The sequence below is a fragment of the Megalopta genalis genome, chromosome 7 (assembly GCF_051020955.1).
Source record: "Megalopta genalis isolate 19385.01 chromosome 7, iyMegGena1_principal, whole genome shotgun sequence".
In the NCBI taxonomy this organism is placed as follows: domain Eukaryota; kingdom Metazoa; phylum Arthropoda; class Insecta; order Hymenoptera; family Halictidae; genus Megalopta; species Megalopta genalis.
The window spans coordinates 22654308-22669347 of record NC_135019.1 but is presented as its reverse complement, the minus strand read 5'-3'; the positions used below and the strand labels follow the sequence as shown (position 1 = coordinate 22669347).

General features: G+C 36.6%; 2 protein-coding genes and 1 long non-coding RNA gene across 10 annotated transcripts in view; 2 read left to right on the top strand and 1 right to left on the bottom strand.

Moving 5' to 3' along the window:
• Nucleotides 1–15040, top strand: part of LOC143259846 (RYamide receptor) — a 284265-nt gene that overhangs the window by 67246 nt on the left and 201979 nt on the right. The gene's annotated exons all lie outside the window — the stretch shown is intronic.
• Nucleotides 761–14992, bottom strand: LOC117225240 (lipase member H). 3 transcript variants are annotated; one of them, XM_033478612.2, is made up of 7 exons: nucleotides 13697–14992; nucleotides 13398–13449; nucleotides 12476–12615; nucleotides 11258–11503; nucleotides 4176–4364; nucleotides 2553–2712; nucleotides 761–994 (listed from the first exon to the last, which is right to left on the bottom strand). In XM_033478612.2, exons 1-7 carry the CDS (start codon nucleotides 13749–13751, stop codon nucleotides 910–912), a joined length of 927 nt encoding a protein of 308 aa, XP_033334503.2. In that variant the 5' UTR covers nucleotides 13752–14992; the 3' UTR covers nucleotides 761–909. The 3 variants fall into 3 exon arrangements, with proteins under 3 accessions (XP_033334503.2, XP_076379742.1, XP_033334504.2); XM_076523627.1 differs by having other exon boundaries at nucleotides 11258–11467; XM_033478613.2 differs by lacking the exon at nucleotides 12476–12615 and having other exon boundaries at nucleotides 11258–11457.
• Nucleotides 8883–10760, top strand: LOC143259850 (uncharacterized). Its single transcript, XR_013033854.1, has 2 exons — nucleotides 8883–10407; nucleotides 10484–10760. It is a non-coding gene; the product is annotated as an uncharacterized LOC143259850 (long non-coding RNA).

Sequence of the window (15040 nt, the reverse complement as noted above, 5' to 3'; positions counted from 1 at the left end):
CCTTCAACGAACGACGTGCAATCGACAAAAGATTACGTTCGTTAGGTTTTCAATTTCGTAGAGCGATAGCCTTCTTCATTGCAACTTTTAAGTTCATGATTTTTTTCGAGTCGTCTTCTTTCCGGCAATAAAGTCATTTCTGCACTTTCGAGTAATGCACGCCACATCGCCAGCATTTATTATAACAAGGTCGCTAGCACGCACCACTTCAGTCGCACGTCCGGAGTTTGTGTTATTTTCTTTCAATTAAGAAACGGACAGAACTTTCCGGTAGACCTAATAACTTTTGACGTGATTGCAGTTGCGTTGCTCAAAATACGAATTTCCAAATATTTTTGGAAAATGTGCACATCTATTTAGCAATTCACTATACCACAAATTCATGCCGTAACAAAGTCGAGAATCGCTCTCGCACATAGTTCTTATTCTAAAAAGTTATTCATTCATATAAATTCATGTCGAAACGAAGCAGAGAATCGTTCTTACACGTATAATCCTCACGAGACAAGAAGGCACCTTTATGTTTACCTATTCCCCCACTTACTAGCTGCCCCACTGCCGTAGCAATCGGTCACTACTGACCGACGGCGATCTTTATCACAGTTTTTGGCCAATCGCTACCGACAATTGCGGGAGTGGGGTAGCTAGTAAGAGGGGAAATGTAAACAAAAAGATGTCTTCTTGTCGTGTGAAGATTATAGTTTTTTTTCTAAAATGTTACGGGTCGTATTTACATTTACGACATTTACATTTACATGTATTAATAATATTTAATATATTTATGTACACCAAGATTAATTCACATTGATTGAATTAACACAATTTTACTATACTTTTTGCATGTACCATTTATTCGCGTTTACATCATCGCATCACACTTTTCAACAAGCAAGAGTGAAGTATGTTTTATTACAATTCTCTATGGTACACTGTGCCAACTAATCCCTTTGAAAATGGAGCTTTTCCATTTGTCTGGAGGTAGAATTTACCGGTGCTGAAAAATACAATTATACATTAATTTATAGAAATATGAGTGCAGAATATAACAACAAAATTGACAATTCTTATCGTCAACAACGATTCGTATCAACTTAAACTTTTACGTTTTCGCACTTTATAAATACCATAAGCATTTCGAACACATATATTGAACATCAAAATTATTACCCGACGAGAGAAATATTGCATATTTGTAGAAATATTTTCGTTTCTGAACTTCTGTCGACGGTGCAAACGTACTTCTAAGATTAGCTTTTATAGACTATTGGAAATTAGGCTACTAGGTGAAAATACAGTTGAATACTTTAGATATACAGTGGCCAACAAAAGTGTTCATACACTTTTTAAAGCACAATAACTCTTTTAAAACTGGTCTGACTGACTTGAATTTTTTTAGACGATAGCGGAATTAGTCTACTAGGCGATGACCAAAATTGAATACTTTGAAATGACGAAAAAAAATTAAAACTCTTGTTTTTTAATTCTTTATCTGAGTCTATAACGGAAATTTAAAAAATGCTTCTCGTAGATCTCAGTAACTTATATGCGTATTGAAAATTTGATCGAAATCAGTTGACGTTGTTATGAATTATAACAAATTAAAGATAACAAAAATCGCAGTTTTATCACGATTTTGACCAAAAACTGGAAAAAATCTACAGTTTTTATCATCTTTCAACGCTTGTAGCTCGACTCTGTGTTAATCGACTTCGATCAAATTTTCAACACGCATATAAGTTACTGAGATCTACGAAAGGCATTTTAAATATTTTTTTATCGGCTCAGATAAAAAAGTTAAAAAACGAGAGTTCCTTACTTTTTCTATCATCCTAAGTAATTGCAAAATTTAAAAAAGACATTTTAATCATCGTCTAGTATAGACTAGTCCCTCTATCACCTAAAAGAAATTCAAGTCACTTAGACCAGTCTTAAAAAAGTTATTGCGTTTTAAAATGTGTATGGACAGTTTTGTGGGCCACTGTAATTATGACTACATTCTAAAGAACAAATAAGGCACGTATTTATTGTACGACTGGAAGGTCCAGAGTGACGAGTTAAAGCGGAACGGCGTTATGCATTTACAGACCATATCTGTTCCAATATACAGGGTGTCCCGATAGTCACTCGCAGTCGGGAAATCAGGGGTTCTTGAAAACATTTGAAGTAACTTTTTCCTTAATGCAAATGCAATCCACGGCTTCGTTTACAAATTATTAAGGAAAAACAGTGAGAGGCGAGCTCGACTGGCGCGAGGCGGCCAAGCCATTGAGTGAAACTGGGCTTCGTTCGCTCGTTCGAGCTCGCCTCTCATTGATCAAAGTTTTTCGTTAATAACTCGTAAACGAAGCCGCGGATTACATTTGTGCTAAGGAAAAAGTTACTTCAAATAACATCAAGAACTCCTTATTTTCCGATTGCGAGTGACTTTTGGAACACCCTATAAACTGTCGAAATATAGACCCAGGCTAGTGTTACAAAGTTACGTTTCCTTTAGAATACAAGAAAGTATATCTATCAGATAAATCCAACGTAGTCGAACGGGTTATACTAACACAGAGCATGGCGACAATTCTCCCATAGGTATGATAACATTTCGATCGCAACGGCTGGACTTGAAGTCGCTCCAACTATTGCATTTTACACTCTCGAAACCGTACGGGTTTCTCGCAGATTCCCCCATAAGCTCCGCAGATCTATCGTGACTGCATGCGCCTGCACAATTTCAGCAAATTGCAATCACATATTAACATAAATTGATGTATAATGATTTATGTATAATGAATCATACTAAAATAACTTTGATATGTACAAAAACATTTACATGTTCATTACTAAACTGCGAATTTTATGTCGTCTATTAATCGCTTGTAGAACAATGTTTTCAGTCATTAGGAGTACTTAGGAGGATTATTTAGAAGTTTTGATGAGGTAAATAAAGCTATTCCAGGCCAGTGCAGTCAGAAAAAATAACTACGCAAGGCGACGCATGCGCAAGGGATCTCGCACAGTGGCGTGGGTCATCTACCGGGCGAACATTGTAATTCTGAACTACGATCAGACAGAAGCTCTGTGTTACGTCGCCATCGTAGTTCAATATTACATAGTGCGACAAATAAGTTTCGAGGCTGACCGAGGAAAACATCATTGAAACAAAATATAAGAATATTTTTCGATTTCTTTATTCAAAATATTCTCCTCCAGTTTCAATACTCTTGTTACAGCGATTCAACAGTAATTATAATGCGCGTTCTAGCTCATTTTGTGAAATTGTATCTAGCGCTCGTGTTGAAGCTGTTTTGATGGTCGAAATGTCATTAAAAACACATCTTTTTAACTTCAATTTCACTTTTGTGAATAGTAAGAAGTCACACGAGGCCAAATCAGGCGAATACGGTTGATGATTCAGTACACAGACTTGATTTCGAGCCAAATATTGACGAACAACGAGTGAGGTACGATTCGCTGCATTATCGTGCAACAGATACCAGGTCTCTGGATCGCGATATTCAAGTCGAATACGACGGACTCTGGCCATCAAACGCTTCAAAACTTTGAGATAATATGTGCTAGTAATTATTTAGCCAGTTGGAACGAATTCCCTGTGGATAATTACTTTGCTACCAAAAAATGTAATTAGAATTGTCTTGATTTTTGATGGAACTTTCCGTGTTTTTTTGACTTGTGGTGAATCTTTCAACTTCCATTCCGCACTTTGACGCTTGGTTTCTGGGTTGTACTGAAAGCACCATGTTTCATCACCCGTAACAATTGATTTCAGGAAGCTTGGAACATTTCTGGCGGCTGCAGCGACTTCTTTGGAATGATTGACATGCAACGATTTTTGGTCATATTTCAACATCGACAAGAAAGTTGTTTAGGGAGAACTGTTATAACTTTGCTATTTATCAAACGATTGAACCAAAATTGATACTACCGGAAAGAGGAATGTCACAGCTTCCAAATGCCGGTCTATAAACATAGATGGCACTATTAGTTACTGAGATATGATCCGAGTCTCGAAACTTATTTGTCGCACTGTCTACAATGTTCACTATTGTACTACATTATACACATGGACTCCCTGCGCATACGTAGTAATCCATTAAAATATTTTAGTGATTCACAATAAAATGATGAAAGAGTCTAGTAAATAGAAAAAGAAATGTTTGACATACCGGTGGCCGGGAGTAATGGACAACCAGGTTGCTCTCCAAATCCGCCGTTTGGATAGAAGTCTAAGTGGCCGCAGGTTTTCGAAGTTCCGTAGAAGTACATATCGGTATGAATGCATTTGACGCAGAGCGCATCAGAAGCAGTTATCCCTTGCTCAACATATTTAAACAAAGGTCCGGCAGGATCCATAGCTGTAACGAAAACAGATTTTTATTATGGTTTGCAATCAGAAAAGATACGTAATTAGTATGAACGTTTCTCGAACGAGTTTCTTATTCGAATGTGTAGAATGCATTGCGTCGTGTCAGCTATGGGATGCGATCGATAAGAAGATTGTTTGATACATTGCGATGTTTATCCGTTTTGACAAAAGGCAAACCGATGTTGGAAACAGTTCACACCGAGTATTTATCAAATAAACACGTTTAAAACTTCGGCTCTCTGAATAATAAATTTGCCGAATCATTACCTACAATTTTCAAGAGTGGGATTCGGACGACGATGTTGGATAGTGCGTGAAATTTAGAATTTTTGTTCACGGCTATCGGTATTTGGATAATTTGAACAATTTTTATTTTTATTTTGGCATTTTGTGTGCGTTTGTAACATGGCGGAAAATTAAGGAAGTGTGTACAATTTAACGATTGTGGAACTCGAGGAACTTCTCAGATCCAGGGAATGTGCTGTTTCTAGCGCGAAGGCTGAATTAATTGCTAGTTTGGTTGCTGTTGACCCGAATATTGAGGATACTCTTCGGGAACATGCTGATAATGGTGATTTCCAAGATACCCAGGGCCTCACAGACATGTCTTTAAAGGACAAAAAAATGGAAATTCTTCGCAGAGAGCGTGATCTTTTGCAGCGTAAATTGGATTTAGTGCGAAGAAAGAGAGAGAGAGAGAGAGAGAGAGAGAGATTTGACTTTCCAGTCCATAGGAAGCAGTGTTACGGTCAGGTTCACCGCCAGCATTGGAACTATTGCTGGTTTACTGTGTGAATTTTCGGGCGACCAGAACACATTCCGAATTTAAGGACAGCAGGTCGAACGGCTTAGAAGTATGTATAGTTTGAATAATTGTGCGATATTGATGATTATCATACTGCACCTTCATGGTAAAGCTTTAAAATGGTTTCATTCGAAATCTAGTTTATTGGAATTGTCCGCGTCAGCTTTGTTAGAAGAGATACGGAGGATGTTCGATCATAGGGTAGATAAGTTAGCCGCAAGAAGGGAGTTTGAAAGACGGGTGTGGCAAAGGAATGAGTCGTTTACGGACTATTTTTATGATAAAATTACATTGGCGAGCAAGATTTTAATTCATCCGGTAGAATTAGTGAATTTGTTGATCGATGGAGTACCGGAGCCGCAACACCGGGATTAGGCGCGTATGCAGCGATTAGAGATGGCAGAGACTTTTTCAGAAGGTGTCTTTGAGGAGCAGTCGGGAGCTCAGGAATCTGAAGCAATTGGCGTCACCGGAGAGCTTAGCTACAACGAGGGCCTTCGCGCAGGAAAAGGTTGTTTGGTGTTTAAATTGCAACGAGACGTGATATTGGAAGAGAGACTTCACGAAGTCGAAGCGAGAATGGGGTTCCTGTTTCCTGTGTGGAGAAAAGTCGCACTGGGCGAAGGATTGTCCGCAGGCACGACATCAATGGCAGGTAGCTATATCAACGCCAACTTCGAAGACACTGCCGAAGTTGTCAACGGAGCGACATGTGGCGTATTATTCATGTATAGTTGCGATGATTCATTCAGGTTCACCCATTAGTTTGATTCGGAGAAGTTCTTTGCTAGGACAGTTTTATTTTGAGCCACCGGTGAGCAGCATGTTTTATGGTGTGAACTATTCTCCTGTCGATATTGTAGGAGCATTTGCGATGGAAGTCTGTGTCAAAGACGCGCGTGTACCGATTATATTTTTTGTGGTACCAGATACGACAGTGTCACATTTTGTTTTGTTGAGGAGAGTTTTCATTCGGTCTCTAGTAATTGAAATATCATTGGGAAGTTTTGCAGAGATTATCACGTTGACGCCGGCTTGACCCACCGGTGGGTCATGATTGTCTGTTCCGTGGGGCGGCTTGACCTACCGGTGGGTCATGCTTGATTGTTCCGTGGGGCGGCATGACCCACCGATGGGCCACGCTCGTATATCAAAAAATACATAGTATAAAATTAATTTTATTTTAATTATTCATCAGTAAACATTAACATTTCAACATTATAATCAAACATTCAGTATAAAATACTTAAATAATAAGCAAGTTAAAGCAAGTTAAGCAAAGTGCCGGTTTACCCTCACAATTATTGCAAAATGTTTTTACTTTTTTTGTTCTCTTCATAGCGTACTGAGTGCCTCTTAGGTTTGCTAACCTTTTATAACATTCTTTACATCGCCTTCTCGACTTCCTCGCGGGTCCTTCGTAGGAACTCAGAAAATGGTTTTTCTTTTTTGTTATTATTTCCCTAAGGGAATTTACAACATCCATCAACAAATGGTCAATAATCTTTTCTCTGAATTTTAAAATTTTCATCCGTTTACTTCCCCATTTTATGTGAACGTACCACGCATTCACCAGACAGGTTCCGCATATCAACTGTATAACAAGTTTCCGGTATCATTTGACTGTTCTTCGTAAAGAATTATAATATGACGACATTTGGTCAGGCAGATCGACTCTCTTTTTTGCATCATTGTAAAAAAAAACAGTGTCTGGCTTTACTTTATCTTTTTTGCCGCGAATAAGAATACATTTGTGATTGCTTGAAGTGGTTAGCATGCACACAGGCCTTCGTCGAATACGCACAACTATTTCTTTTTTCTGTACGAAATTGAATAATTTTTTGCTTTGCGCTATGATTGTCTTTTATAGAATAATGTTCACAGAATTGCGTGCGATGGTCAGAATGCGCATCAGACCTCTACTTTTGGAGAAGAATCGAACAGGGTACACCAAAATTAGGGCCAAAACTGGTACGGTCAGCTTTACTTAACATTTACATGTGTGTAAATGTTAAGTGAATGTACGCAAACTGATATTGCCAATGGTGATAAACTGCGATTTTCATAAAAATTGATTTTCCCAAAAACTGAGGGCGATGAAGCAAAACCAAATTTTAGATTGGTTTTTAGCTCGCCGAGATCTATCTGAAACACCTACTAGGTATTACCGCGCAAGTATTGTGTTGAACATTAATTTGGGCTTGCGCCGCCCCACGGAACGGAGCGTTAATTCAAGCGCCGCCGTACGGAAAAAGCTATAAATATCCGCGCCGGCGTCAGCGTGTTAAGCCCGAGGAAAGTGGACTTTGACTCGGAAACGTTCGCTGAGCAAATTTTTCAAATTGAATATGTTAAGAACCCAACCTCCGTGAGCCATCAACTAAACGTAGATCCTAAATTAGATATTATTGTAGCAAGAAAGTTAAAAGAAATTTATTTTGAGAGCACAGTGTACAACCTGGCAACAATGACACATCCGTGCTCTATTGAAGCCGTTATTTCTTTGAAATCTGAACAGCCTAAAAGAAAAATTACGGGTAATTCTTGATGATTTGGTAAGGGAGGTTTCCTGGTTAGGAAAAAGAACGGGGAGATTCGCCTGTGTGTCGACTATCGAGAAATAAATAAACATACAGTTCGAGACAATTTTCCAGTTCCGCTAATAGGTGATTGTTTGGATCAGCTGAGAGACAAAAAATATTTCACGAAATTGGATTTAAAAAATGAATTTTACCATGTTAAAGTGGCAGAATCATCTATTAAATATACGGCATTTATAACACCACTAGGTCATTACGAGTATGTTAAACTGCCGTTTGGACTAACGAATGCGCCTCGTATTTTTCAAAGATATTTAAGTGACATTTTTAATGATTTACTTAAGCAAAAGAAACTTTTATTTTATTTGGACGATTTTTGGTAACTACGCATAAAATCGACGAACACAGACATTTTGCGGGAAATATTTGAATTAGCAAGACAATTTAATTTACGGTTTAGGTTAGATGAGTGTTTGTTTTTATTGGGGGAAATAATTTATTTAGGGTACTCAATATCTGATGACGGCATTGCGCCAGTGTCTGTCGTTGATTACCCGATACCAAGAAATACAAAGGAAGTACAACGCTTTGTAGGTTTAGCGAGTTATTTTCATCGATTTATAAAAGATTTCTCGCTTATCGCGAGACCTCTTTACAATTTGCTACGAAAAAATGCTGTTTTTCGTTTTGGGTCAGAGGAAAACCAAACGTTTGTTTCATTGAAGCAACGCTTAACAAATGATCCCGTTTTGGCAATTTACTCTCCAAAATTAGATACAGAACTTCATTGCGATGCAAGTAGATGTGAATTTGGAGCCATTTTGTTTCAAAAACAGTCAAACAAAGTTTTTCAACCGTTATTCTACTTTAGTAAAAGAATTCAAGAGTGGAAATATCATAGTTTTGAACTTAAATGTTTGGCAGTGGTTTATACGATCAAAAGATTTATCAGATCGTATTTATTTATCAGGCATTCTGTTTAAAATTATTACAGACTGTGACAGTTTCAGATTAGTTCTCAATAAGCAGAACATTAATTCACGAATATCCCGTTCAGCAATGTATTTATAAAATTATATTTATATCATTAGACATCGCAGTGGAAGTAAAATGGAACATGTTGATGCACTGAGTCGATACAATACGATATTAGTGTAGCAGCCATTATGCTGCAACTACGCGCCCGCCTAAAGAAACTTTCATTTTTATGGCGGTACACGGCCGGCGACGGAATAACAGTTAGCGGATTCGCTTGCAGAGGCCAAGGACGAAGTAATAAACTTTCCCTGGCCGTTGCAAGTCGAGAAGGATTTTAGTAACCTTTTTTGACAACCCCACGTGTACAGCAGATGTTGCTGAAAAATAATTACCGGCCGCCTACCGCTACAGGGCTACCTGGCCGCGCGTTTAGCGCGGCCCGGGAAAACCCTGAGGAGAAACCGTCTCCTTGGACAAAGGAAGACGAGGTTCCGCCGAACGTATATAAACGGCAAAAATCGGCCGCCCAAAGATCGAACAGAGTAGTCAGTTCGGAGAGTCCGGCCAGGACAGTCCGGTCAGAACAGCACGGTTCCGGGTAACGCATAAGTCCGCGAACGAGTCAGTGAAATATTATAATTGAGGGTACGGAGCATTTCGCGTACGCAGCTCCCTCATTAGTATTGAAACTTAATACTTTAGAAGAAACGCTGTCAATTAAAAAACATCAAGACCGTACGATTCATGGATTAAGAAATATATTGGAAACAAGCGAGGAAAAACATAATGAATTAAGTGACAGTTTAGAAAATAATATTATTAAGCTGTCATCGATGACATAAGACAGGTATACTGGTTTAGTGGTAAACAGGGGGGTTTTTGCATAGTTTACCTAAAGGTGATCTACCATTTCAAACAATTCATGTGGACCATTACCATTACGGAAATGTGGAAAAGGTTTTAAATACATTTTGGCAGTAGTGGATGAGTTTACCACATTCGTTAGACTCTATGCTTATAAATCGACAAAATCTGAAGAAGTGATTCGAAATTTGACAGAGTACTTTAAAGTGTATAGTAAACCAGAACGACTAATTAGTGACCGAGGCATGTCATTCACATCAAATTTAGTTAAGGCGATTTTAGCGAATAGTGAAATAGAACAAATATTAATCGCGGTAGGTACTCCGCGTGCGAATGGTGAGGTCGAGCATTTCAAAAGAGTTATAACGCCAATATTAGCAAAACTTAAGGTGTCTCCAGGTAAATGGAATCAAATTGACCATTTGGTTAAATTTGCCATTAAAGACACTGTTTGTCGGTTAGCCGGAAAGTGCCTATCTCAATTATTATTTGGTATAAATCGAGAAGGGACGGTATCGGATAATTTTCGAGAAGCGTTAAGTGTATTAAACAACAAAAAACTATTAAAACAAGAAACTTATCGATTAAACGCCAGGAAACGGCTGAGAAATTTTTTAAAACTCAGCAAGAGAATAAACGTGCGTATGATAAACGACACAAAAAACCGACTACGTATCAAATAGGTGATTATGTAGTGATTCGCAACACGGATATAATTGTAACGGATGTAGAGAGATTTCAAGTTTCTTACGTACCTTACACAGGAGTTGTTGGCCCAGACTAAGACAAGCATTGTGAATAAGTTTGAATTCGTGTGTGTTTGTATGCGTGTTTATTTGCATTGCGTGAGTTTTTTTTTATTATTTCCTATTTACGTTCTGTGTGTTTTTCATAATACGAATTATAATCTTTTTTTTGAAGGTTTAACTTTTGGAAAACTTTAACTTTAGTTAAGACGATCATCATTGATCAGGATTGGCCGAACTGTAGAATGCGTTGCGTCAGCTATGCGATGCGATCAATAAGAAGATACATTACGATGTTTATTCGTTTTGACAAAAGGCGAACCGATGTTGAAAACGGTTCACACCATGCCTTTATCAAATAAACGCGTTTAAAACTTTGACTCTGAATAATAATTACCTACAAATGTATAACTTGTACTAATATCTTTCGCAACAAAATATTTTATAGATGATGGATGGTGCACAGTAATATTATCCCCTCAAGTATTATACATAAATTTCTTTCGATATGTTATCAGTAGACTGCGAATGTCTATGCAAACGTCGTATGTTGAAAAAATATATGAAATATACATATAAAAAAGCTTTATTGAAAGCAGAACACTACGATACAATAGAATACAATATAACATGCTATGAAGTAGTTATACTACATCTATCTTTGCTTGCAATTTGCATTACAACAATCTTTTTTTCTGTTATCTTACCTAAATGGAAAATGTATGACATAATCTTCTGTTTAAATCCTAATTAGTTCATTCATTTTCTACGAAGAAAACAAATTACTGAATCTACTATCAGCAATTAAGTTATTTATAATGATAGAAGTGTATTCGTAATAACATTTATTTCATTTAGTACTTACGTTACTAATTTGCGTAATTTTGATTACATAGTAGAGAATTCGGTAAGATACTTTTTAAGTATTGTCAAATTATGATTAACACACCTATTATCTCTGGAAGTTTGAAGGGTAGAATACGTCCAATGTGGCCGGCGATTTGAGCGCCCAAAGAAAGTCCAGTGAGTAATAATTTATTTTTATCCAATCCAACCGCAACCATATCATTTATACTTTGGACTAAAACCTCAGCAACCTCGTTGGCCAGGTAAACCGATGATAGATAATCATCTCTCAGTGTAACATGCCTGTAATCCGCTGCGATGATATTATAATCGAAACCGGCTAAGTAATCTGTAGCAATTTCGTACATATTATTAGCATTTCAGTATTCCAACCGATTGGGCAGGATGCAAAATTCATAAATTACATTACAGTCGTATTTATCGTGCAGGAATATTGTTACGTTAATATACGTATAATGGATTTGCAATGGAATTCAATTTTTATATAAATTGTTTTCTACATCTTAACACTTTGCGATCCTATGCCAAGCCAGGCTCGTAATTGACTTTTCCACTAATAGTTACTTATTTTCCTGATTGACGTTTTATTCATGAATAATGTTACAATTACATGGCACGTACACTCTCCTCCAGAAATATGAGAACACTCACAGAAAATTAAATTTTGAGATGCCGACTAGAAATTGTTGTAATTCCTTCAATTTCTTTCAAAATTAATTGTATGAAACTGTAACAAGTACATATATCTATATATTTGTTTACATTATAATAAAAGTAACGTCAATTCTATAAAAGAAAATTAAATTTTCCTTTCGTCGTTATATCCACCGCGTTTTTGAATTACTTCTTGGACTAATTACAGCCTCCTTTTTATTAGTCTGTCTATTTTTCTGATTCTGTTTTGTTCCAGGAGTGTTTTAGTATGTCCCACATATTTCGATAACGTATCGTACGAAATAAACTCAACATATGTTTTCACTTAACAAAATACAATAAATGACTAAAATAATCACATAAGCGACAAACACTTCTAACTTAATATTTGCTGTCGACAGTACGATGTCGAAAAATTAAAAAGATTTGATACACTTCGTGAAACATTACCTAAACTGAATGAGAAATTACAATTTATACTAAATCAACAGGCGTCCTAATAATTTTAGAGGGGAGTGCAAGTACAACATCATTACTCAAATATTTTAAATACATTGTAACGTCACATGCGTAAATCTGCTTGAATTATATGAATTGAATGAGAGGAACAGATACTTTGGACTACAAAGGCTCAATTAAAACGTACTGTGTATTAGATTCAGGACATGTGGGGAATCTGTTGATTGTCGGAAACCGTGACAGTGTATCAGTGTTTTTACTCCCAAGTTAATATGCGGCACAAGTTGTCGCGATTGTTCTGCACCGACTTCTTTATAAGAATCGTTCCTAAGGAAAACGGAGTAGATTGCAAAACATGGAAACGTCAGCAACATTCACAACGTAAAATTGGTGTGCAAAACATGTAAAGAATATGTAAAATCTGTATTTCTTGTGAAACTATGAAGCAACATAAATATACAGTGACTCACAAAAGTGTTCGTACACCTTCTAAAACACAATAACTTTTTTGAAACTGGACTAAGTGACTTGAGTTTTTTTTAGATGATAGAGGGACTAGTATACTAGACAATGACTAAAATGTTTTTTTCTAATTTTGCTATTATTTGGAATGACAGAAAAAATAAAAAACTCTCGTTTTTTAACTTTTTTATCTGACCTTGTAACGAAAATTTTAAAAATGCCTCCCGTAGATCTCGGTAACTTATATGCCTGCTGAAAATTTGATCGAAATCGGTTGACGTTATCACGAGTTACAACAAATTAAAGATGACAAAAATTGCAATTTTGTCACGATTTTGATCAAAACCTGTAAGAAGTCTGCAGTTTTCAAAATCTTTCAACGCCTGTAGCTCGACTCTCGGTTAACCGATTTGGATCAAATTTTCAGCACCCATATAAGTTACTGAGATCTACGAGAGGCATTTTTTTAATTTTCGTTACATTTTATTTCTTCTGTCATTCCAAATAATAGCAAAATTTAAAAAAGACATTTTGGTCATTGTCTAGTATACTAGTCCCTCTATCATCTAACAAAAAATTCATGTCATTTTGTCCAGTTTCAAAAAAGTTATTGCGTTTTAATAATCTAAATTGATATAAATAATTACCTGGAATAGAGACGCATCGTTATTGTTCCAACAGCCGCTGACAAAACGGTAGCTGCAAAATGAAACGGATTACATATTGTGAATACTTACAGTAACAAATTAGTGAGTCGAATCTAAAACAATCGCGACTATGATTACAGAATTCTAAAAATCTGAAGATTCGGATGCGATGTAGAACTCTCTCGTAGAATTGACGGGAACAACCGAATTCGATTATGTTTTAACAACTTTGCTGCTGAATTAAAAGGAAAGTGACAAATCGTTTTTCTTTTCAAAAGAAATATTTTCGAAGTACTTACTGCTCGGAACACAACAGCTGATCACAAAAATAAATACTAGTCGATAACTTGTCATTCTGAAAGTCGGAGGTCCTTGGAGTAGATATCTGATTTAACGATCAATCTGATTTATGCAGTTGCATTATTTATCGGCTTCGGAATGATCAGTTGCACACTCGTTGCATAGACGCACTGTTCGACATACTGACATTTAATACGGAAGTGTTTGCTAACTTACGTCACCGATACGAATCTGTTTTGCCTTTAAACGATGAGATTGTTGGCATCAATTTTTTATTTTTAATTGCATCGCTCATTTTATGTGAATTGTAGCACTTTTATACCGCACTCGGCATCATCGCATTGTTAGATTTGTACTATTACTTCTGTGACACGTGTGAAGCACTATGCTGCAACAAAACTGGTCCGCACAGTTCAGAGCTCATCGGCCAACGAAACTTTCAGCAGCGGTAAATAATTTTTGAGGCGATTGCAGTTAACGTTGCCCAAAATACGAACTGATTCCGTGGCATAAACTCACGTAGAAACGAAGTCGAGAATCGTTCTCACACATGTAGCTCTTTTCTAAAAATGTTACGGTTCGAATGCACACCCACGTATACATCTATTAACAATCTTTAATATATTTGTGCGCAACGAATTTAAGGTATACCGTTTGCATTCGTAAGATTTTGTTACACTTTTCTACATAAACCATTTACATATTTACATTCACAAGATCACATTTACTTTTCTATACATTAGCCAAGCCTTTCGATCAGCGTATTGCAAGGCAAATTTTTCCAACTGACTCGCGTGCCACTTCATAATTCTGCTAATAAGGAGCGAAGTGATAACCCCCACTATTTGACAGAACTATGCCTCTTGAGCTACACTGCTTCATCGAAATCGGTTGATGCAGAAAAAAGTTAACTAACTTCGATAAAACATCCAGCATGCATACAACATAGATTATCAAGATCTACAAAATCCATTATTTAAATTTTCAAATAAAAATGTTAAACGTGGCATGTATTTCTTTATTATTTTTGTCATTTCAACCATTTGCATTTTTTGGAAAATTGTTTTAGGCATTGTCTAGTGAAGTGGTACTATCGTGTAAAAATATTTCAGTTCATTGGTGCAATTTTTATAAAGTTATTCCGTTTCAATAGGTGTATGAATATTTTGTATACTCATTGTGTTTTACATAGTCAGTTCGCCGTTTACATGTTTGCACCATGTAGCAACGACAACGAAGTAACTTTCCGAAAATTGATCGAAACATCTCGATTTATTCTCAATTTTTGCAGAAGTTGCAACTGATTGGAATAACAAAGTCAATAAGAATACCGTTTCTTTCAA